At 42.7% G+C, this 25803-nt stretch overlaps 1 protein-coding gene across 4 annotated transcripts in view; it reads left to right on the forward strand.

Moving 5' to 3' along the window:
- The window catches only part of CAMK4 (calcium/calmodulin dependent protein kinase IV), a 1094446-nt gene that overhangs the window by 844688 nt on the left and 223955 nt on the right, over positions 1 to 25803 (forward strand). For all 4 annotated transcript variants that reach the window (XR_014970336.1, XM_085632589.1, XM_085632590.1 and 1 more), the window contains exon 5: positions 24304 to 24376. Coding sequence is in view for 3 of the 4 variants with exons in the window: in XM_085632589.1 (XP_085488715.1) it covers positions 24304 to 24376 (73 nt within the window). In the remaining variant the exon portion in view is untranslated. The remainder of the gene's footprint in view (positions 1 to 24303; positions 24377 to 25803) is intronic.

A 25803-nucleotide genomic window follows, 5' to 3' on the forward strand; every position in this document is an offset into this window, starting at 1 on the left:
GGCCCAAAATAGTTGTTCTCCATCACCATTGTGCCCACACCCACTCCAATGTCTAGTTTTGTCCCTTGAGCTAGTGGTGTTGATCAACATGTCCATATTTCTATAGCATTTTAAGACCTACTCTGCAGAATTTCAGACTGCGTTGATATTGACAAGGTCAAAGGTCACTTTATGAGAGTTTTCCATCCTAGCATTTATATTCAATAGTGATCAGTTGCTGCATCTGGTCCTGCAACTTCTTGTGGTCTCTATAGCAAAGCATTAATTTGACGCTTTCTTTGCAGAACACTTGTGCATGTTTTTTTATTTTTTATTTCAACCTTTTATTAAATCCATTTTTGTGGCCTAATGTTGCAGACGATCATGTCAGTTTTGACAAATTTAGTCCACTATAATTAATAACAGTTAGTATGTACCCAGAAACTTTCTTTTTTTTTTAAGTGACTGTCTTATGTTCTTGTCGGCCCACAAAGCTGAACTCCTTGAATTTTCCTTCTGACAGAATTGAGTGCTAGATGTACAAAGCATTTTTTGCAGTCGCAAATGGCCCGATTTGCAGAACTGGGCCGTTTGCTAAGGCAAAAATGCATTTTCTTATGTGCAAACCTTAAATTGCAATTCAGTAACAAGTTACTGCAACCCAATACCGATTCAGTATTTGGAAGGGGTATGTTTAGGGCACACCTTTCAAAAAGCTATTTGAGTTGGTATGCATTAATGTTTTGCGACCAAATTCTAGTCCCAAAAATTAAGCTTTCACCACCTCCGTCACAAAAATACTGGTTGCAAATTGTAACCAGTATTCTGCCACCAGTTCTTAGTACATCTTGCCCTTTGAGGCTGTGCAACATGTCCTGTTTCTTCTTCAACTTCAGCCTTGGCACTCCAGCAACTCTGCTTCTGAGCTACTCGGTTGATGTCAGGAGGCATAAACTAAATGCACTTAGCAGCACTACAAACCTAAATTAAGTATTATATTTTATTTTTTTAGTGCCGCCAGGAGGTTTGGTCAACATTCTCAGCATACACCACTAACAGGAGAGGCATGATGCCTGTGAAAGCCGACAAACTCTGTCAGACATTAAAGTGCCTCCCAGGACCTGATTTTCAGCATTAACTTAAGGGTGTGGGGGGCGGGAGATGGTGTAACACCCCACTAGCCTCCTATTGGAAATTGGGTTACTGGTTGATGGGAGTGAAATCCTAGCTTAAGTAGCAGCCATAATGTCTTTCAGGGTGAAGTCACAAGCAAATTCCAAATGAACCTATGCTTAACCCTCTGGTAATTTGTCACAAAGCAGTCAGGGTTAATTTAAAGGTAATGTGTAAAGTACTTCAAACAGTAATAATACCACAACACAAGAAAAATCCCATACCAACTTAGAAACATCGAGTGAAATGTAATAAATTATTTGAGATCAAAATGACTAAAATCCAATTTGTAGAAACGTAGATATACAATTTCAAAGTTTTAAGTAAAAATATGGCCTAAACTGTCTCTATTCCCCCAGGGGCACCAGTACCACGGAAGACTCCTGTGAACTCTTTTCCGATATACAGCTCCCAACCATTTCAAAGGAGGACATAACATTCATGGAGAGCGTTCCTACTAAGGTTGAGGTTGCTCAAGTAATACAAGACTTAAGATCGGGCAAAGCAATGGGCCCCAATGGCCTACCGATAGAGCACTATAAGCTCACAGCAACCACCATAATGCCACATCTGTTGCAGATGTACATGGAGAGCCGGTAATGGGGTACACTCTCCAGTGACCAGCGACTGACTTAAATAGTGGTCTTCCACCAGAGAGCTGTGCCTCCTACCAACCTATCTCACTCCTAAACACAGAAGTCAAAATACTTGCTAAGCTTCTGGCATTTCCGACTCGTTCAAATTATCTCTAAACTGGTACACTCCCAGTAGTCCAGCTTTATGCCTGGGTGCAATAGGGCCCACAACCCACGGTGGCTTCATGGAGTGCTGGTCGGGTTGGTGGAGTCCAGGAGGATGCTATAGCCCTCTCCCTAGATGCCCGCATGGCCTTCAATACGGTTGAATGGCTGTATCTTTTTGAGATACTGACTCGCATGGGCTTTGGCCCCAAGTTTTTGTCCTGGCTGCGACTTCTCTACACTGAGCGCCTAGCCCAAGTCATTGTTAGTGGGAGGACATCCCCTGTATTTACCCTCCAGCATGGAACTAGGCAGGGTTGCCCATTCACACCACTCGTCTTTACCCTTATACTAGAACCCGCACGACTACTCACCCTTACGGGTGAGTAGTCGTGCTATATGAGAACCCTGATTGATTGAACCTTTGGCAGCCTTGGTCCAAATGGATCCACTTATCTGTCGCCAGCGATGGACAAAGCAGTGGGAAGGCAGTATATCTCTCTACGCTGATGATGTCCTACTGAACACGATTCAATGGGGGGAAAGCCCTGTCCGACATTCAGAAATACTATTAGACGGCACAACTGGCGGTCATTAACCAATGGGTTCACCACCCTGAGGATGTGCCAGCATACTGCATGGACCTTTATGTTTTGCGCTCGGGGAATAGGATATCTGTGAGCCCTCTACACCAACCTGAGACACATGCTCCTCAAGGGACCCACAGCACTCACAATCCACTTCTGTCACAGGACACTCAAAACACTGGACTGGGGGCGAATTACACAGGCCACTCTATTGTGGGACTCCAAGAGGTTGGGCCCCCTGGGGACTTGATGCAGATTTGCCAGATGGGATCTCATATGCCTCTCTAGAATGGAGGACCTCTGGGCCCAGGGCAAAGTGGTCGCTTTCTCTGACCTGCAGACGGATTGCGAGCTGGTGACCTCTGAAACCTTTCAATATCTCCAGATATGCTGTACTTTCGAAGCAGCTATTTCTTTGGGTGCTGTGGAAGTGGAAAACGTTTACGTAAATTTACTTCATAACAATCTAGAAATGTATATGAAAATAGTGATTAGAGAAAATATACTTTTATTAAACGTGCAAAAAGGGAAAATGCTTCTTATTTTTGCAGAAAGCTCCCATTTCCATCATTCTTTCACTGCTAGGCCCCAATCGTTTCTTGATTCTTTCCTTTTCCTTTAATAAAATAAATGCCTTTTTGTAAATGATGATTTAAAGTTATAACTGAACTGTAGAACTCGACATATTCGTGAAAGGTGCTGTTTGCTGCAACATCTATTTCTTTCCTTCCTCACACCATATGACTTCATCATATTTTAGATAGTTTCCTCTGTCACATGCTTAGAATTAACAAGTGTATTAATGAAAGAAAATATTTGCTGTAGGTTTAAATTCTATGATTTTACCAGGACATGCTAGAAATGAATGTTTCATTTCAAAGGTCAATCCATTGTTTCACAGTGGGACACTGAACAGCTAACACAGTAGGCTTGCCAATGTTCTCATGAGAACCTGTTGTGTGCTTTTCTATATAGTACATGTTCCTAGCTAGAGAGTTAAGGCATTCTATGCACCCTTACCCTGCCATGCCCCTTAGCACTTTGTTGTGCTAGCCCTAATTGCCATAAGTTACTGCTAATGGAGATTTTTGCGTTTCCCTTACACTTTGTGAGGAGACATTCTCTCTTCATGTTGATCATAGCTGCTGCTATGATTAATTCCTTTTACCCGTTTTAATGGTTGCTACTGCAGCTGTAAAAGAACTCAGCTGAGTTTCCAGAACTACTCTTTTTGGGGAGATTGACCTTTTCACAGTTATTAGTCTTTTGTTCCACATTTTACTTGCTCTTTTCCAAAAAGAACTTTTTATGGGTTCTCGTTAGGATTGGTTAGGTCCTTTAGATTAAGATAGGGACTAATTTCTTTTATGGAACGAGCTGTTATTTTGTATACTTTTTCTAACCAAATCTTTTCGATAGTAAATGGATTTATTTGACTAATCTGAATAAAAAGACATGATTCAGACTAATGTCTTAAAGGGAAAATAAATGTATAAAACTTCATCAAACCTCTCATCATTGACTGAACATTAAATGCTGTAAGACAATGTTTATTTTAGTGATGTGTTTGTGTGGTGCTCCATTAAAATAGGGTGGCAAAGATTCATCGACCTGAAGAGGCATGAAAATTAGAGGTTCACTTAGTAATTTTAAACTGGAGCTTCTTATAAAATGTTTATGAGATTTCCACGCTCGCAGTGCTGACCTCCCAGGGTCATCGCCCCTTGAGGATAGATTATTTGATGATCACATGGCCCGCTAAGCAGTCTCTCTGTGGGAACAATGGGGGATCAGGAAGGTCCAATGGATGATGAATGGCCAGAGGCCTTGCCCTCCACCAAGGCGGCATCAGGTGCCAGGTTTCGGCTAATGCAGCTCAAAATACTCCATAGGTCTTACCTTTCTTGCAACACAATGGTTAAAATGGGCAGAGTGTCAGATGCGAGCTGTCAAAGGCAGTGTGACCAGGAAGGGACCTTCTTTTATTTAATTTGAAGCTGACTGGCGGTGCAACCCTTCTGGGAATCAGTGGTGGCGTGCATGAATTAAATATGTAGAAGTGACATGCCGATCTCGGCCAAATGGTTTCTTCTCAAAGTGTGGGATGCAACAGACCTAATTCACATTGAACAGACTTGGATGACCTTGTGCCTGGCGATTGCCATATGTAACATAGCACATCTATGGGAGGCAACATCTGCACCACTCTTATGGTACTGGAAACAGGAAATGGACTGGTACATGGTAGCTGAGAAAGTGTTTTTGAAAGTGGGGGCTGCCCCAGAAAGTAGGAGAGGGTCTGGGACAAGTGGAACATTTACAGTGGAAGCCCCTATGCTGCCCCCATTCCAGTTGCTACCGCAGCCATCCTTCCCCGAGGCTGCATCCCTGTCACAGTGGGGGTGTGGGTAGGGATAGGAGGTGGGCAGTAACATCACCAACAATTGAAATTAAGTTTGTTTACTACTTATCTGCATGCATTACTATTTGTGGTGTATTTGTTTCTTTAGTGCTTGCTGTAAGGTTGATAAAAAAAAATAGTGCCTAAAACCACAAAGCGCCAAATGTGGTTATGTGGGCGTGCCGGACAGGGACAAAGTCATAAGTTCTGGTTGCGGTGAAGGAGCACTGGCAATCTACATGGATTCAGTTGGGCCCACTGAACAAAAGTACCTTGAATCCTGGTTTGCGATGCATTGTGTGATCCTGTGTCGTGGGTTCTGTGATGTAGAATCATGCGTCGTCATTGAGGATGACATCGACAAGTGGCTTGCGAGCTGAAATGCGAGGTCCGGTGTTGGAGATGCATCCCGCTGTTGCGATTTCGATGGAACTGCGAGGAGATGTGTCATGCTTTGTTGGTTGTGCTTTGTAGGACCACAGCCGGACTGGTTGAGCAGCTTCAGGCCCACTTCCAAGGTTTGAGGACTGGGGTGGCACCACTTGGGGGTTTAGGGCTCACAGTAGACAGAGTACAGTACTGGGTTCAAGGTGGTTGGATCCTTTTCTGTCCCTGAGGGTCTGATCAGGAGACCACTCAACTAGCCCTTGGAGTCACTCTGGGGGTCCTGGGTTCAATATATAGGTCCAGTCCTTCCACTCAGGCAGCAGAGGAACAGAGTAGCAGTCCTTCTTGAAGAGCAGCACAGCAGTATTTCTGAGTCTTCCTCAGCTCCAGACGTGTACTGGAGAGTTGGGTCTGAGGGTCCAATATTTATACCTGGTGCCCACTTTGAAGTAGAAGAAAGTTCTGGAGGTTCCCATCCCCAGAGGTGCTTGGACTTTCCTACCTCCTTGCCCTTGCCCCAGATTGTCTGTGGTCGCAATAGAATAGTGTCAAACCCTGTGTGAGTATGCTCGGACAGAGCCTTTGTGATGTGCAAGTGTGGTAGGTGACAGCTCCTCCCCTTCATAAAGCCAGATATAGTCCTGTCAACACCTATGCTCCTTTTTCTCACTGTCTGGGAGCAATATACAAAGACCAACTGCCAGCTATACCTAGTCTTGTGAACGTGATAACAGGCTGTAGGCACCACATGATTACTACAAGAAAATACCAACTTTTCAAAAGTGGCTTTTCAGAATTGTTATTTAAATTTTGACTTTAACATTAAAGAAGGTTTTATATTACAATCCTTTAGACACCAAACCCGACCTTCCTACCTGCTCCCAATTGAAAGTATTCACTTATTAAATGTAATTTCAAGGTTTTTTACTACCAGGACATGTAAAACTTAAAATAACATGTCTATCTTTTTAAATAAACAGCCCTATTGCTGTTTAGGGCCCACCATAGGGGTGACATATTTATGTAAAAGGACGGTTTAGGCCTGGCAAAAACCAGGTTGAGGTCGAAATGGCAGTTTAAAACTGCACACATAGGCTGCAATGGCAGGCATAACACATATTTAAAGGGCTACTTAAGTGGGTGGCACAATGAGTGCTGTAGCCCGAAACCAGTCCTAGGATGCTTGTTTCTGGTCCAGGAAGGACCTGGCTGGCAGTTCGGGCTGGACTGTTCCCTTGAGGCACAGAATAAAGGCTGATTTGCATATGGCCAGGTCTAAACTGGGGTGGCATGGTGAGCAAAAGAAAGATGGATTTAACCCAGATCTCTTGACTGGGGGTGAATGTTTTGATTTGTTCAGCATTCCGTCCATCAATTGTGTGTCTTTTGCTTTCTCGCCCTAAGTGCGCCGGGTATGCCCAGATGTGGGTCCCAGGCTCACTGTGCCACTGGAATCAAGCTATCCTGGCTGATGAGGGCTGAAAGCCTGAAACTGGTCCTAGGATGCTTGTTTCCGGTCCAGGGAGGACCTGACTTGGTAGTTCGGGCTGGACTGTTCCCATGAGGCACAGGGTCAAGGCTGATTTGCATATGGCCAGGTCTAAACTGGGGTGGCATGGTGAGCAAAAGAATGATGGATTTAACTCAGATCTCTAGAATGGGGGTGAATGTTTTGATTTGTTCAGCATTCCATCCATCAATTGTGTGTCTTTTGCTTTCTCGCCCTAAGTGCACCGGGTATGCCCAGACGTGGGTTCCGGGCTCACTGTGCCACCGGAATCAAGCATTCTTGGCTGATGAGGGCTGAAAACCCGACACCGGCCCTAGGATGCTTGATTCCGGTCCAGGGAGGACCTGGCATGGCAGTTCGGGCTGGACTGTTCCCACGAGGCACAGGGTCAAGGCTGATTTGCATATGGCCATGTCTAAACTGGGGTGGCATGGTGAGCAAAAGAATGATGGATTTAACCCAGATCTCTTGACTGGGGGTGAATGTTTTGAATCGTTCAGCATTCCGTCCATCAATTGTGTGTCTTTTGCTTTCTCACCCTAAGTGCACCGGGTATGCCCAGACGTGGGTTCCGGGCTCACTGTGCCACCGGAATCAAGCATTCTTGGCTGATGAGGGCTGAAAACCCGACACCGGCCCTAGGATGCTTGATTCCGGTCCAGGGAGGACCTGGCATGGCAGTTCGGGCTGGACTGTTCCCACGAGGCACAGGGTCAAGGCTGATTTGCATATGGCCATGTCTAAACTGGGGTGGCATGGTGAGCAAAAGAATGATGGATTTAACCCAGATCTCTTGACTGGGGGTGAATGTTTTGATTCGTTCAGCATTCCGTCCATCAATTGTGTGTCTTTTGCAGGTCCAGTAGTAGCATTCAATTTACAGGCCCTGGGTACATGAAGAACCACTTTACTAGATAGTTACTAGGAAATTAAATAAGCCAATTGGGTGTTAGCCAATGTTACCATGTATAAAGGAGAGAGCACAATCACTTTAGCACTGGTTAGCGGTGGTAAAGTGTGCAGAGTCCCAAGCCAGCAAAAATGACGTTAACAAAAACAGGAGGCTGGAAGGCAAGAAGTTGGGGAAAAACCACGACAAGTATGGAAGGCCATACACCTACTATGAAGCTACACCCGTGCATAAATAAAGAAGATTCTCCCTTACAATCCGATTGTTATGATTTGTGGAGTGGACTGGGCTGGTGATGCATTTTAGACGAAATTATAGCTGACTTTCTCGCCATATTTCAAGAGGACTTCCTGACAGTCTTCGGCTGGAGTTTAATAGTTGTATCTGCTTTCCAGATTTTTGCAAACAATATTTTTTATTGCTCTATTTATTGTTTGTTTTCACATGGAGTGCAACAAGATTGGCCCTCTGGGCCCTGTGTAAGTAATTAATCTAAGAAGAGGCAATCAGCTTTTCAGGGGCGCAAATGTACCATTGGGTTGGGAAAAACTACATGACCTTTGGCATAGCTTACTGCTTATCTACTAATTTCACCATCTCGTATGAGATATATATCTTTTGTATTCAGATTGGATAAAACGGCCACGGCATGTATTTTGTTCATCCTTAAATTTGGCACCCCACCTGAACTTCCTCTGACACTCCTTCCCCATCCACCCCATCCCATTGGTGATTCTAGTGAGGGGCCTTTTTCTTCAGGGCCGAGTCGAGGGTAGACATGGGTAGATGGTGTGGACCCACTATTTTCAGAGGGAAGACTGTGTCTACCCTGCTGCAAAGCTGGCCGCTTTCAGCAGAGTGCCGCGTTCCTTTCCTACTTTTCCCGATTTACAGAAATATGCTCAACTCGTCCCAGTGTAATTTTAAGACACCGGTTCAGCAGTGCCTTCACGTTCTGTGCTTTTGTACCGAGCAGCAATGTGCATGTGGAGAAGGGGCTTATCAGATGCAACCTGAGCCCATAATAAAGGCTGAAGTTAAAGGGCCATTAGGCCTCTTTCTGTTGGAGTATCCGGGCTGGGAGCTATCAGGAGCCTCACACCTAGATGCAATGGTGAGAAAGCAAAGACATCACAGGTACTTAAGAGAGATATGCTTTTGACTTTGTTCAGTCCCTGCATATAAGAGATATATATGTATATTCATGCACTGTAAGAATGTCAGATGTGTTGGTTGCCCACTTGCCCCAGTATTTACACAAATAATAATTTAAATACCGCTATTTTGATTTATTTATTGTATAGCGCTTTAGCACTATAGTAGTGCTAAAGTGCTATAAAAGAAATAAAACAAAATAGTGGAATTTAGATTGTTATTTGTGTAAATACTGGGGCGACCAATCCCAATATTTAGTTTTATTTCTTTTATAGCACTGTAGCCCTACAGAAGTGCTAAAGCACTATAAAAGAAATAAAACAAAAATTTAAATTGTTATTTGTGTATGTGTGATGTAAAGCGCTATGACACTGTGCATTGGGTTGAGTAGTGCCACTACTCATCCCAATGCAGGGTGTCAGAGCGCTTTACATCACACATAGAGATTATAAATTGACAATAAATCATATGTGTGTACATCAATACAAAGGATGTTTTACCTAAGACAGTGAGGGTTACAAGGTGTGGGAGACACATGTCCTTCATACCTCACTGTGCTATAATAGAAGGATTACAATTTATGAACTGCAAGTAACAAAAGGATCTTTGTCTCAAAAACAGTAATCCACTTACTCATTTACATAAAATAAACATCTGTCATCTGTGTGTTACATAATGTGCTTTGTAGGAGACATATCAGCCCTCTATGCTACTTTAATTCAAAACTAGTACTAGGCATAACACAGATCTCTCCAGCAAATACGTTATCCTCCAGAGTTATCTTACCATTATTATTATTCCCTATGATTTAGCTGTAAACAAAGATCTCTGCAGCAGGTGCCTTAAACCCATAATATATTCTAAAATACAGACATTGCAACCAATTTTGCAGAACACATTTACTGCCACATTTCTCTTTGTTGTTAATTTCTTTGTGGCAGGGTTTAAAAAAAATAAATGTATAAATTGAGGCCCAGATTTTGTGTCTGGGTTGCTTCAATATTTTGGCACAACGCCAATGCAAAATCGAATTTGTTAAATATTGTAATGCACTCAAATGTACTCATGATAGACCTGCTAAAAAGATATGAGGTCTTAAGCTCTGATGTCACTTCCTGTGAGGTAATGGTTTGTGATGCCACTTCCTGTGATGCCACATGCAATGCCACATGCCATGATGTCAATTCTGTGATGTCACATGCAGTGATGTCCCTTCCTGTAATATCCCACGCAGTGATGTCATACCCATTTTGTCTAACTTAGTAAGTCCCCCCACTTCTTTATTTAGGACTTGAGCCTTGGCCCTTTTGTGCTTACAGATGAGTTCCTGGCTCAATACATCAGTGTTTAGCCAGTGAACAAAGATTTGCACCTTGTTCCCTCACCTAAATCACCTATTCAGTTGCTAACCTGGAGGTGAAAGTCCCCAGGAGGGGGGTGACAGAGAAGGAAGGGCGAGTGGCAGAGGGTTAATCTGAGGAAGGCTAAGGAAAGTAAATTAAAAACCATTTTACACACAGCCTAAAGGTAACGAAATGCTTCATTCAAGGCACCTTGGTCGCTTCTTTAACCATAGGTACCTCAGCCTTAAATCAATCAATCAAGGGTTGGTGAAGCGCAGCTACTCACCATGAAGGGTCTCAAGGTGCTGAGGGGGGGAAAAGGGGGTTCGCCGCTCCTGGAAGATCGCGGTGCTCCGTCGAAGAGCCAGGTCTTGAGGTCCTTCAAGAACTTGGGGAGTGTTGACGTCCCAGCTCCAACAGCTTGGGAAGTGGTTGTAACCCAGCTCACCCATGCCACAAACCGGCCCTGATTGTAACAAACAGTTAAAGGCCTACTGGGACCTGATGGCGCTCAAGAACAGACCCAAAGATATATGAGCACCGGTCCACCATTATCTCCTACAAACTGAATATGAACAAGCTTGTAACACCTACACATCAACACTAACCCTGGAATAGCTCAACTCAAGAGCTGATAAGTTTGTGACGCTTATAGAAAAGATGCAAAAATGATACAAAAACTGCTACACAATGCCTGGCGTGACTAAGATGCTGTCCAAACTACTCCACGTGACCTAATATATGTACAGTAGAGGAAGATATGATTTTCAACCTAAGAGGGAGGAATTGTTGAAATTTGTTATTTAGAAATAATGAAAAATAATAATGAAAAAAACAGGCAATTTGGCCTGGGGTGTAGGGGACAGGAATCTTAAAGTTTTCTGAAATGTACTTAATAACATTAAAACTGTGGGGAAAGTGTACTGTTTGTATATAGTATTTTTATAGCACAAACCTAGCTTAAAGGCAGCGGCGCTACTAAACAGTAGCGATGCCCACTCAGTGGTTGTATTATGGCAGTTTATATCTGTTGGGTTGAGCCTGATGTAATATGCATTGCCTGAAATTTGCACTGATGAGATACTGATAGAGTGATGAAAGAACACGTTTGTTGTCTTTCACTTACTGTGTATTATGCCACTTTGCGTGAACTCTGGTACCATTTCCGGAAGCCAGCAGATTTGTGATTTTGATGGTAATGTAACGTATCTTCAGGACGGTCATGTACAAATTCTAATACAGCCTGGGTTAATAAATAATAAACAAACCTGACAACTTATATGCAAGAAGGAACATAATTTGGAGTGAAGCCACAGGTAAAAATGTACAATGGAGAAAGATCTCTGCAGACAGTTACATCAAATGTGGCGATAACTGAAAAATCAGTATACTCAGTTTGTTGTACAAACTCATTGAGGTACTAAAAAACAAAGGGGCATATTTCCAAGGGACTGGCGGTGCTCGGCGTTAGCCTCCTTGGCTTAAGGCTGCGCCCCGCCAATTCTGAAACGGAGGGTGCACAGGATTTTACAAGAATACAGTGCAGCCTTGTGTTTCCCCCTGCGCTGGCGCTACTTTACTTGTCTAGTGCCAACGCAGGCACCCTTGCACAATAGTGCAAGGGTGCCTGCATTGAGGAGAATGATTGTTTATGTGCAGGAAGGTGTCCCCTTCGGCACATAAACAATCTGAAATGGCGTTTTGGAACATCTATGTGTGCTGCTTAATGCAGCACACAAAGAAGTTGCAAAACGTCATTTCTTTAATGATTATTTAGGTACAGAAAGGGACACCATCCTGCAATGGCGTTTTGCTGTTTCTATGTGTGCTGCACAATGCAGCACAAAAGGAAACAGCAAAAAATTAGGAGAAATTAAACATTTCTCTTCGTTGTGTCCTAACTCTCAATGTTTACTGAGGTAAAGGTTTAGAAGCCATATGGCATTCAGCCTCCACATTCCTTGTTTCCTCATGAGAATGCTCTGGGCTGTCCATCCAATTCAATTCTAGTCAATAGTCTTTTTAGTAGCCTGGGAGGAAAAGGGGTTGGCAAAAATGTGAATCTTAAGGTACAGTGTGATCATTAGGACAACACAATAAAAGTCTGAGGCGGTAACTTGACATTAAAATGCTTATTACAAACTCAAAGCCATATATCACTACCTTCACAGTTTTCAGGAACCCCTAATTGCCTAAAGTTATTGTGGCGCTATCGATTTTCATAGTCCTCAAGCTTCCACATTATATCTGTCAGACCCCCTCCTGTGATGTTGTCTGAGTCTTCAGTGTTGCCATGTCCTTTTCCAGGGCTTCTGTCCGGGTCTCCACCATGCATAACCTCTCAGAAATGTCGCAACAAAATGTACCAATTGTTCGCACGGATACTTGAAGCTTTTCTGCGGCTAATCGTGCCTGTCAGTTATCATTCTTTACGTCTTCTTGGAACAGTTTCAATGATTGCAGAATTAGTGCCAGAGGGTTCAACTGGTTTCCCATTACTTAACAGCTCCGATTCAGCCACCGCGCCCCTAATGTCGGCTTTAGGTAGTTCTTTATCTATTACTGCAAACCCTGGGGGTAACAATTGCGTAGCCAAGTAATCCCAACCAAGTTCCTCTGAAGTCTCTTTCTCGTATACTTCAACATACCCCGTATTCTTCTTTCTACCCCTTTTCACTGACAAGCGTTTCTGTTTTTTGGCAGACTGCTACTGCTTGATTGAGAGACCCCTCCTTCGCTTGTTTCTGACATACTTGCATCAGCTATATCTGATTCCTCTGTTAGAGAGGATACTTTTCCCATTAAATCCGGGGACTGGAACGCCCCCTCAATGGGTTTCCTTTTATGTTCCTCTTTCTTAGCCAAACAGGATTTCTTCTTGATTGTCGCATCCTCTTCCTCACAACCATCTCTTCTTTTCATAGTCATAACTGCAGGGTGTTCACTACTTGCTGCTTCCACTAACAAGCTAGTGCTCACTGTCGCCAGGGGTGCCTCTAAAATGGTAACCTAGGGGAAACAACGTTTACATCGCAGATTTTACACCGCTTGCAAACACAATGCGGTTGTTACAATGACTGTATTGTTACAACACAGTGCCATTACTACGCAAGTCGTTACAACGACTTGCGCTTGATGGCGTTCTAGACTAAGGCATAGTATGATTTACTTTTCCAACACTTTCCCTAGTGCTGCACACACTGGAGTTGGAATAGTAAATCATACTATTCCTAAGTCCAGCGCGCCATCTAGCGCAAGTCATTGTAACAACTTTCCTTGTAATGGCACTGCATTGTGATGACGTGGTCGTTGTAACAACCGCATTGTGAGTGCATCGCGGAGTAAAATCCGCGATGTAAAGAGTCATATTCTAACCTTGTTGTGTAGTGACCAGGGGCTATCGATCCTTGCTGCCAGGTTCTCTGGCACTTTCCCTTGGTTTAAAGGTATTAGATTCCCTCCCGCAGCCTCCTTGCCGGCTTAACTGATTGTTGTGACCCCCCAGGCTCCCGGGTAGCCCGTACTGAAGTTTTCTTTCCCTGCTCCCTTTTTTCTGCTTTTTCACCCATTACCAGACAGCTCTCCTGTCTTGCCACTAGATTTGCAGTCCGTAGCCTCTCATTGTGGTTGGAGATTTGCAGCAGGGAGAGTCGCTCGTTGTTTCCCACCATTGCTGTGGGTGGCCATAGTCATCACTCCTGCAATCTCCTGTCTGATTTCCGATCCAGCAGTCCGGCAGTACAGGTTCTGTATGGTCATGGCGACAGCCACCACTGACAATACCAGCCGACTGAGAGCCTCCCAGGGGCATAGCTGATTCCAGCCTTTCGGTGACGGAAGCTGCCTCGACATTCTGCTTGCTTAGTCCTTGCACTGAGGTAATCCAGGCACCGCATAATCATGGGTACATCTCTTCCATAATGCAGTGAGTTCAATCACGAGGGGAGAGAGGTAAGCCGTGGCCTCACTCAGATGCCATCTTGCGAAAGGAGAGATATAAGGAAGTATGTAATAAACTTGCTGAAAAGCTCCCTGCCTAAATCATCCTCCAGGGACAAGGAGGTTCAACACGTACATCAGTTTCCCCAGACAGTGTCAAGACAAACGTCCAGTGAACTGGCTTGACCCCGTGAAAGACTGGTCTATTTTGGGAACTTTCTTTTACACCAAGCAGTTTATGATTTAGCAGGACCTAACACCAAAAGAAGTTTTCAGGGTATTTCGTTTTTCTCCAAACCTGACTTTGCTCATGATACTGTAGAGGGGAGATGACGTCAAAGACAACGTATTGCCCCCTTTCAAGGAGCAGGAGCGGTGGTCTTGTTGCAAAATCCAATCAGGCTGAAGGCACTGTTCCGGGGTCAGAATTAATGTTTTACTTCAGAAATGCTGGCCCGGAAGTTTGTAGATTATACTTTAGCTGGGGGGGGGGGGGGGGGGCTAGCAGTAAAAAATAAGACCGAATGAGGATGAATATACGCTAGAATTTTGTTATTTGTGATGGGCTTATCGGTTGAGTTTATTGGGTAGGTGGTGACGAGGGGAGGGAGGTGGTGGGTTGGGGTGGAGTGTCTACAGACGTCCTCATCTATGCTCATGGATGAGCCTAATTGCCTAGGTTTTGGTGGTGGGAGGAGGGTGGTAAGAGCACAGGAGTGGGGGTTACAGGCTGGTGATAAGAAGAAATGGCCCAATGTTGCTTTTTACTATCTAGTTGGAAATGAATTGGGGATCCCCTATTCGAGTCGGTGTTAGATATATCTATGTTTTAAATGTGAGATAAAATAGCAATTATCTCTGGGCAAACGCCGAGTGGCTACCTTGAATTTTGGTGGACTTAACAATGCCAAAAGGAGGCAGAAAGTTTCTGTTGGGTTACAAATGCTTGTAGCAAATATTATATGTCTGCAAGAAACACACATTGATGGGACACAACAGCACTTATTGAAATCATTGAGGTATAAGCTAATCGGTGCAACAACACAAGGAGCAAAAGTGTGGAGTGTAGCTATTTTGGCCCAAGGAAGCAGGGTTCAATTTATAAGGACATGATCCGATAAGTTTGGTAGTTGGGTTATCGCAGAGTGTCAGCTGAGCTCAGGAGGGAAATTGACACTATGCACACTGTATGGGAGTAATAGTGATGACCCCTGTGTGTTTGAAGTAATCTCCAAGGAACTTGCTTTATGGCCTCTCCCTATTATTTTATGTGGAGACTGCAATATTAAGCTGCTAAGTGATTGGTCCTTGGACGAGGGGTGGGGTTACTCAGGTAAAAAACCAAAGGTGTTCCAGGCACTGAAGGGTCTGTGTCAAGCACATGGTTTGGTTGACTGGTGACATTCTCTGAAACCTCTGGACCCTGGGTTTACCTTCTTTTCCAATCCCCATATGTCGCATACTAGACTAGATTACATAGTTGTATCTAATGCACTAATGCCTGGTTGTTGTATAGAGAAACTACCACGGGTCTTATCAAATCATAATCCTAGAATTAGAAGTAGCTGATTTTAATGTCAAGCCGAGATTATGGACCTTTGAAAGAACGTTATTATTGAATATTACGCACATATGAGGCAATGGATCACCTTATTTTTGGGTGATAATTTAGGGAGTACTTCAATTGAGATGGTCTGGGGCGCTATGAAGGCGGGTATTAGGGGGAAAACTCTGAGATTTTCACTAATTTATAATAAACGTGCCAGACAAATAATTAAGAATTTACAGGACAATCTGGCTGTGGCCAAAGAGGGTCTGGTAACGGCTGTTCAGGGGAGAGGGGATGTGGAGGTAGAGCAACGCTGGGTGGCTGTCGCCAAATCCCCTATTGCCGAAGTCCTCGTGAATAAAGCATTGGATAAGCTAACAACCCAGAGGTAAGCCGCCTATGAATTTAATGAGCAGATTGGCCATCATCTAGTAATCCGCACTAGGCAACAAATAATGTCCAACCATAAACTGGGAGATCAAAGATCCAGTTCTAGGTCGAATTACGCACCCAGAGTCGATTAGAGACGTGTTTAAGCTGTACTATCAAATTCTGTATACGGAAGCTAGCAGGCTAGAACAGAGCTATATTAGTGATTATCTTCATTCAGCCCCATATTTGAAGTTTGCTACTGAGGATCAGGAGAAATTCGATAATGCCCCCCAATGGGTTGAGATCTTATTGTCCATAAATAATTTAGCAAGGGGGAAAGCTGCTGGGAAGGATTGTATCCCAATGGAATTTTAACCACATATTTTCCTCTCAATTAAAGGAGATTATGAGCAAATTATTTATACATATTTTTCATGGTGGGAGACCCCCTTATCATGGGCTTCAGCCAAAAAAGTGGTTTTAAAAAGAAAAACAAATCCCCTCTCGATCAGGGCACATATCACCCAATAACTTTGATAAATGGTGACTTCAGATTTATTTGAAAGCCCTGGCCATGCAGCTTGCACTCATAATTCATAAGATCACTCTGTTGCAGCAACATGGGTTTATCCCAGGTAGATCTACAACTCTAAATTTCTGGAGAGTTATATAATTGCTTGATCTTACTAATTCAACAGAGAACCCTATTGAACGCTGAGAAAGCCTTTGATAGGGTCTCCTGGAAGTATCTCTGGATTGCAATGTCAAGATTTGGACTTGGCGATGGTTTTATTCAGGCAGTCAAAATGCTATATGTTGAACCAACAGCCAGGGTTACGGTGAATGATATACTATCTGAAAGATTTGTAATCTCATGAGGAACTATGCAAGGCTGCCCTTGCTCTCCTCTGCTATTTGTGATCTTTATTGATCCTTTCATCCGTAGATTGGAACGCAATGATCAAATTCCAGCAATATGGTCTAAAAATTGAGCAACTAAGACTCTTGTTTTCGCGGATGATATTACCCTTGTTACACTGGATCCAATCTCTGACATTAAGGTAATGGAAGAAGAAGCCGGACGCTTAATAAAGATAAGACCCAGATCATTATTAATTAAAAAATCAAGATGTCAGATAGCCAGGTTGTGGAGAAGGCAATATACCTGGGTGTTAGCCTATCCGCTCTTTAGACAATGTGGTTAGGGATTATTTGGAACCCTTGTTGTGTAAAACCAAAGAAGATCTTATCAGGTTCAACAATTTACATCTATCCATCGGCGGTAGATGTAATGTAATTAAGATGCTTTTTTCTCCCAAAAAAATGTTGTATTTCTTTCAGACTATTTCTCTAGAGTTTTCTACAGAATGGTTTAAAATAATGGAAAACTTATTTTCTCGCACTCTAGACCTAGACGAGCCTTCAAGTTTCTCTCCCATCCCCCCTGCTCCTTAGGGAGCAGGGGGGATGGGCTTTACCAAATTGTAAACTACATTACTGGGCTACTACTCTGATTCATAGTCGAGAGCTGCTATGTGACAATGATGACAGTACAGGAATGGTAGTGGTGCCTTCGCCATTTGAGCTTATGACGGGGAAAGAGGCTTGGGGATGTTTTTGACGCCAACTGAGTGACATATATTATAAAAAAGTGCGTTTTAAGACCCTTTGTAGTGTGTTTAAGGTATGGAGTGAAACACGCAGAGTTTTAGGAATTGGCAGATAATCTTTTTATACACCCCTATCTAATAATTTTAATTTGCCAGATCTTTTTATAGATTCTCATATGGAAAAATGGATTAGTGATGAGAATGATCGGGTGGGTTGTTTTGTTTCCCCCCTCAGGGTTTCGTTCTTTTGATGAGATGAAAAATGAATTTAATCTTGATTGGAAGGACTTTTTTTAAATCCTTCAAGTGAGAGATTTTCTCCTACGGAAAAGGGGTGGACGGGCAGGTTTAAGAGAATAGAAGCCATTGAAAGAATTTTGAAAGGCAGAGAAATCTCAATCGGTGGAATTTATGGCTACTTTAATTCTGTCATGCCTGATGATATGGATAAACACTCCCAAAAATGGCAAATGCAGGTGGGGATATCTTATAACACATTTATCCATGCGTATGACTTGGCACAATCCATTTTAATTTCATCTCATCTACAGGCACAGTTTTATAAGACTTGCTTTTTTTTATATTTCCCTCCTGATAAGATAGCTAAATGGGTGGTGGACAAGGGGACATTCTGCCCACAATGTGCCCTATATAATGCAGATATAGCCCATATCTTTATGACCTGTGATGAACTAAAAAATCAAAAAAAATATATATCTAGATTTCTATCAGAGGTTTTAAAATCGAGGTAATTCTGTCTACAGGTGTAATCCTATTAGGAATATCAAATCAAATGGGAAATAGACATGAATTAGATTTTATCGCAATGGCAATTTTAAAGTTTTGTATTGCTTCAGCCTGGCTGGACCCCAGAGCTACTGTATTCCAACAATGGCTGGCCAGGCTTTTAGCGACCTATAACTTAGAAAAAGCCATATAGGCAGAAGGGAGTCGCATATGACGAAAGGTTTGAGAATCTGGGCCCTCATTACCAGGTGGATTCAAGATCAAAGCAGACCATGATATATTTAAAGGTTTATGATCCTGCCGGTCTTGCTGGCTTTTAGGTTTTAATGACCTAGATTGCACTTATCACTCTAGGATATAGATAGATTTACCTAATATTTGTTATAGAATTACAAATCAACCATCTGAGATGTGTAGTAATATCATTAAGAAACTCTGTTATTGTGTTTGACTTGTCTATGATTGATGAAATGTCACCAGCCCCGAGGGTGGGGGTGGATGGGGGAGGGGGGGTGGGGAAGGTGGGCTTACTTATGGATTAAAATTAATAAAGATTATCAAAAACAAAAATAACTCAAAGCCAGACTAATATAAATCAATCTCAAGAACATGCTGTAAAAGTATAAAATTATCAAAAGAAGACTGAAGTATTTTACAATATTGGTCCTCAAAAGCAAAGAGCATAAAAGGATCTCAATAGCCACAATAGCCACATTACAGAAAATACAGAAAAGGATTTGATAACTAGATGATTAGCTTTGATCCTTCTCCTCATACAAGGAAAAGATTTGCAACATCTACTAAACCCTGCTCTAAACTAAAAGTAGGGAAAACCCTTTTGAATCAAGGTAGCAAGAAGTCAGTGTCAGGACCTCTGTAGAAGTTCTAGAATTAAGAATCATGTATAGCATGAAGCCACAGAATCGCCGATGTCATGAGAGGTCTGTGCCTCTCCAAGTCTAAAGGGAATCTTAATAAACCCACGGTGGGTTCACTAATTAAAATGCACAAAGAACATTTAAAAAACATGACGTCATACACAGCATAATAACATATTATGTTTTCCAGTTCCCGGAAAAGAACTTGGCACCTTGAACACTACTCCCATATTCCAGTCTCCGCTTCCAAAGCATCCTTGGTTCCTCCGTTCATCTGATAGTACCAACTGGACCACTTCCTTTGTTCTTCATTAATATCATTTGACCTTGTGTATTGTTGTCTTTTTTCTCTTTGCCAATTCTAAGGAACCCTTAAAGAATGGGGCTGCCTGAGAGGATTGGACATATGATTGGCCTGATGACTTGTGAACAACAAGCTGGTGGAATTGCACTGAACAAGTGAATGCATTTTGTCAGTCCAACATCATGAGGCAGATAGGGTGAGGTCCTCGTTTACTTGAGGAAATTAGCTGCAATACTAAAGAAAGTTACTAAAGGGTACCAATGAACTATTCCAATAGTCCATGGTGGTTCTGGGTGAATTTAGAATGGAACATTGCTGTGTCAGGTTTCACACAGTTGACACAGTAAATTTCCGTGCAAGTTGTTGCTACTCCCGTATATCTGTTTCACATCTTCCCTGAGTTCAGCAGCCATATCTTTTCTCCTTCTGGGCTTCATGTGGTGTGCTAGTAGTGGCTGCTCATCTCACCTCCATGACAGTGCCAGTCACTGGATGACATCAGCAGATAAATTACCAGTGGTTTACTTCCAGCTTTCATGGTTTAATAAGTGTGCCTGAACATCTGCAGTGCTTTACAGAGGTATTTCCATAGAAAAAAATGAAAAAATAGATGAACAGTGCTCGTTTTAGGACATAAAAGTTTCAAAAGAACCTGACAGAAACACTAATAGCAAATGGTCTGGTCATGGAATCTGAAAGACCCTCTTATTTTTGCTCTCCCTTTCCACCTTATACTGCCAACCACGCTCCTATCTTGTTCTTTTCAAGTATATTACCAGTTATATATCTTAGAATATAAGGAAAGGTAAGAAGGCAAAAAAGGATATTACACAGATCTAATAAACCTCTTTCTTGCTGTTCATCTGCTGGTCGGCTTTAGATGCATCACCCTCTGTACTCAGATGTCACCACTCTCCCAAGAACAGAGGCCCATCACTTTTTTCTTGGTGCCATCACTTTTTTCTTGGGGCTTCCTGTGATGTGGTGACAACCTGCTGCTGGTCTGTGACACTCCTCTGTCAGTGCCATCTGATATGCGGAATCTGCTGGCTCTGTCTCCCCAGTAGGGCATTATCTTGTGCATGGCTGCCTGTAGTGTACTGACCACATATGTGTCTTGGTTTGTTAATGTAGCCTGATCACCTCACTGGCATTTGAGGGAGGATTTCCTCAAAGAAAATTCTAAAACAGTAAGATTAACATAGAAATGTACAGCACAAATGCCCAAAGACATTGGTTAAAACTCTAATTACAAAGTATCTTGGTAAAATAATCTAATTTCTACTTTGCACTTCCTTCTAGCTTCCCACCAAGTCCCTTTGGAGTAGATTAGCTGTCATATAATACATCAGGTGCATATTGTCCCTGAATAACAGATTTTCATTGTAGCCCAACTCAACTGTACTCATTTTGTCATACTTGGAAGGATGAAAGGTTGAAAGGACCTGCCAGGATTCAAACCTGTGACAGTAAGGTCAACACAGATTACTTGAGTGGACGCATTAGACCACTGGACCACCATTTTCACAAGAGTGTGGAAATGGAATATTACACAGCTTGCACAATCTCAGACCTTTGACAGAAGAGAAAACACCAGGCTGGACAGCTGTTTTGGCCTCAGACTTACCAGCTAAATTAAATATACTGGTTGAGCTCCCAGACAGAATTTATATATAGCGTGGTACACAGGCAATACATAGCTATCATCATACATCATGACATACCTCTACATGAGCCATGATTTAACTTTCAAGGCAGCAAGATATTTAGCCTTTGTGAAGAAGTTCCTAATACCATAAAATCAGCAATACAAGTGTCCTAAAATCAGTCTACATCATCACCTGAAATATTCTGTAAATGCACCGATCACTGTCGATGAGATCTGCCCAAGCTGGAGTGAAGTTCTTGATTTTATGTAGGGGTGGGCATAACTTGCGTAATTCAGTAGCATAAATCACATGGAATTAACCGAGAATCCAGCGAGATTACGCTTCATTATGAAAAAGAGTAATTCTGCATTTAGCATAATTTCTTTGCGCAAAAATGCCTCCACCTGTCTAAAATGGGCGTGAGAATGCATTTTGCAACAAGAACTAGTGCTAAATGAAATAAAACACGAATTGAGAGTGTGAGCATCCTCTCACACTCACTAAACGTGCTCTCACTGTAGGATTTATTTCCCCAAAAATTACTCAGAATTGCAGGAGCTACTGTGTAATTCCGCATTAATGAGTAACACAGATTTACCAAACGTATTTTGATTACTCAAGCGCAATTTAAATTATGCTCAGGCCTAATTATATGTTCAAATTTTGAAAGTTGCGAAGCAGCCAACTGTCAATCAGAATAGGTGTGGTGTTAGAGTTCAAAAATCAAACCACCCAAGGAGTGGCGGGCATTCTCTTCTCAGCTGGCTTGTGCAACTGCCCATGTACAACTGTACGGGCACACTGCAGTCCCCTCAGGCTCAGCCTGCAGGCAAACGGAGCAGCATTTGGAAATTGCAAAAAGTCCCCAATCTTTATGACTTCGCTGGGTGTAAAACACAGCATGCTTCCACAGTATTACCATCTACAGTTATTAACATTGTTATTATGACGATTATTATTATTATTATTATTATTTTTGTTGTTGTTATTGTTAATATTGTCATTAATATTGTATTGCAATCAGCAGTTTTGGCATTATCATTCCTGTTATCATTAGAAGCAGAAATATTCAAGATATTGTTCTTAAGTGAAGAAGTGAGTGCACTATAATCAGGGCGCTGGAATGACGTGGAAGGATTGATAAAATTATTTGTGAGGAAAAGGCAGATTATGTGGAATTACGAAGATGTATTATTTCATTATTTTGACATTTTAACAACCTTTACTAACATCTCTGCAAAGTTGCACCTCATTAGTACCATTGTAACACCTGAATACAGCAACTGAAAGGTGGCCTGTTAATCTTTGCCGTGGCGCAGCCACAGCCCAGAACTATGGGGCAGATTTACAAGCCCCTTGCGAAACATTTACGCCGCCGTTGCGTCACTTCTGTGACGCAGCGGCGGCGTAAACCATGCGCCATGTTGCGCCTTATTTACAACGTGACGCATCAAGGGAGATGTGTCACGTTGTAAAGCCCTGAGCTACATTAAACCTGCGTCAGGTTTAATTTATGCAGGGTGGAAGTTCCGTTGGAAAAAGCCTCGGAAAAGTGACGCAGTGAAATCTACAAGATTTCACTGCGTCACTTTTCCGACGCTGCTGCGTCAAAACCCTGCGCCTGCTTGAGGCAGGCGTAAGGCATGACGCAGCATGTTCGGTATGGCCAGCCCCTGAGCATTACTTGAGTTGCGTCGTGCTTGCGACACGACTCCAGCAATGCGCCACCCTTATGCCATCAGATGCATCACGCATCTGTTTATCCTTGCGCCATGATGCGCTGCATTGTAAATGCGGCGCATCTGTGGTGGCGCAAGGGTAAACTTGCGTGACGCATCTTTCCTGGCGCATCCCTGCTGATTTTCAGGGATGCGCCAGGAAACATAAATCTGCCCCTATATTTGGCATTTTTTGTTTAGTTATTTTTGAGCAAAAAACAAGTTTTGGTACATGTGAAAATCATGCAACAGATGCTGGATTATGTGGCAAATGCAGCAGATCTATTTATTATGCGGAAAGCTGCCAAATCAGTTAGTTGAAGTAGCTCTAATTATAACAACATTTTAAACATTAATTGCTTCAGTAAATTCAGTTTTTTATTTTAATTTATATTTTATTGGTAAACATACGTTTGCAGAATCCCTTACTAAACATCAGCCTCGAGATTCAGCATTGTTGGCGATAGCCCACAGACAGGCTAGCTCAATGCACTTCAAGGAGTCATGGCATGGCCACGTGCTGCCGTGGTGTTCCTTTGATTTCACCATAGATGTCAATAGACGATTCAGGCTGAGACTCCCGATTTTTGGAGCAAAGAATGGCTATATTTTGGCTGTCCTTATGGAAATAACATTCCTAGGCAACTAGAGACCAAGCGAAAATCAAGTCCTATACATTTTAATTAATATCAACATAGGCTCAGTGTACTACCATAAATCAGTTAAAAACAGTTCATTTTAGTCATACAATTTTTTTTATTTTTTTTTACATAAGCTGCCATAGTGAAACATAAATAACATCACAAACAATATCACAATACATGTACTAAAATAAACACTTTACCTACAATTATAGAACAGATAGCTCAACATCATGTAAGACAAAATTAATATTCATGTGGTATAAACCGCAAGTGGCTAGACTTGGTAGATGTAGATTATATTCTCGTTCTTTATTCTGGCTGTCTCCCGACTGAAATTGTCTCTGCTTCATGGAAGTCAATGGGGAAATTCCATTACCCCGATTTTTTTTCACACTCTCCCCTTTCCTGTTCTAAAATGTTGACATATATGTTACAACTATACTGCTTCTCACAAACTTGTTTCATCTATCTCCAGTGTGGGGACCCAAAGTCCCCTCATTGCCACAGCTCATGAAAGAAGCGCGTTGTGACGTCGTGTGTTGACTGCGTCACTCGCAAGGGCTGGAACTTTCCATTCCGCTGCTTGTCGACACACTTCCAGCAGTGTCTGCATGTCCTTCGACTCCTGCCCCTTCCTCACAGACCCCAGACTGCCCAGAACCGCGCCTCATAAATCAGTGTGAGTAACATCCTTGGGTCTCTTTGCAGGATCGTGGAGAAAGGATATTACAGTGAGCGCGACGCTGCTGACGCTGTTAAACAGATCCTGGAGGCGGTAGCTGTAAGTATTAACAACATCACAAGCTCGCCACCTAATAATCTTTCACTTTCACTGAGTAATTACTATATCTGTCTGTCTGCCAGCGTGAAGGCCGCAGATGTTCGGCAGCGCAGGGTCTGCAGGAGTGCCGGGGTGATCAATTGTCATAGCCAGCTTTATTGATCGCACAGCTCAGGGTGAAGGTGTGGGGTCTTATAGTGATAGTCAGACCTCTTTACTATGTTTTGGGACTGCAGGCTCCCCGAACTCTGCTTAAAGTTCAATCTTATATATTCTGCTCATCTGTTGCTTATTTCACACAGGCTAACAAGGGTTTCAATCACAAAATAGGTGGACGCCATGGACATCATTTAATGGTTGCCAAGGGTCGCAGCTGCAACATCTGGCTTGACACATGTGGCCCCTGGCACTGCCTTTCTGACCCCTGGACTCAGAGGTGGCAAAATCAGTCCCATGGACACAGGGGCTGGACCTCATTCCTTATTGTCTGCTCGTTTTTCATTCTACTAATAGAGCATAATGTTTTATTATTTACCATTCGTGTAATAAAAATAGAGAACACTTAGTTTGAACGGGACATTTGGTGGCAGCTGTGGAAAGTCAAAATGGGTTTAAATAAATTTTGTGTGCGTACTTGCTGGTGAGAGTGTGATTGTGTGAGAGGGAGCATATGTTTGTTTGATCAGGTTTGTCTGAGTAAGTATGTGTGTGTGAGTGCAAGTGAGTGAGACTCAGTGACAGGTAGTGAGTGATATTGTGCGAGAATCCGGCCCAGATGTATTATTCTGATACTTGGCAATGCTACACCAAAGTTGTTGCGTTGCTTAAAAACTTCACAAAATCTACTAAAACATGGTGAATTTTTTCTCCCCTGTGTGCAGACACATTATTGGCAGCAATGAGCCAATGCAGACACCCTTGCGCCATGGCGCAAGGGTGTATGCGTATTCTGAAGCATAGGTTTTGTAATGGAAGGGGCCCTTTCCAATAATAAAACTTTGCATTAAGGCTTTTCCCACTTTCTATGTGCGTTGTACAATGCAGCACATGTGCAACGTAGGATAAACAGGGAGGATTTAATACATTTCTCCTTGTTATGCCTGCCTTAAGGAGGCGTAACAGTTTGGTGCAAATTCCTGTCCATCAATGTTTATAAAACGTATGGATGGTTGGCATAGGAACACCTATGCACCACCCATGAAACACCCCTTTGACGCAAAGTAATGCAAAGCATAGCGTAATGTTACGTCACTTTGGGATACTCTCCATCAAAGCTTAGTCCCCAGAGTTCCCTGTTTATTTACTCCTTGTATCCATTATCTTTGAGGGTTGAGGAACTCCTCACAGCACAATGGTTGACACGTTTCTGCCCACTCCTTTAGGGTGTCCTCATCACATAACAGACAAGCATTGAAAATGCAATAGGT

Source organism: Triturus cristatus, chromosome 2_1 (assembly GCF_964204655.1).
Source record: "Triturus cristatus chromosome 2_1, aTriCri1.1, whole genome shotgun sequence".
In the NCBI taxonomy this organism is placed as follows: Eukaryota; Metazoa; Chordata; class Amphibia; order Caudata; family Salamandridae; genus Triturus; species Triturus cristatus.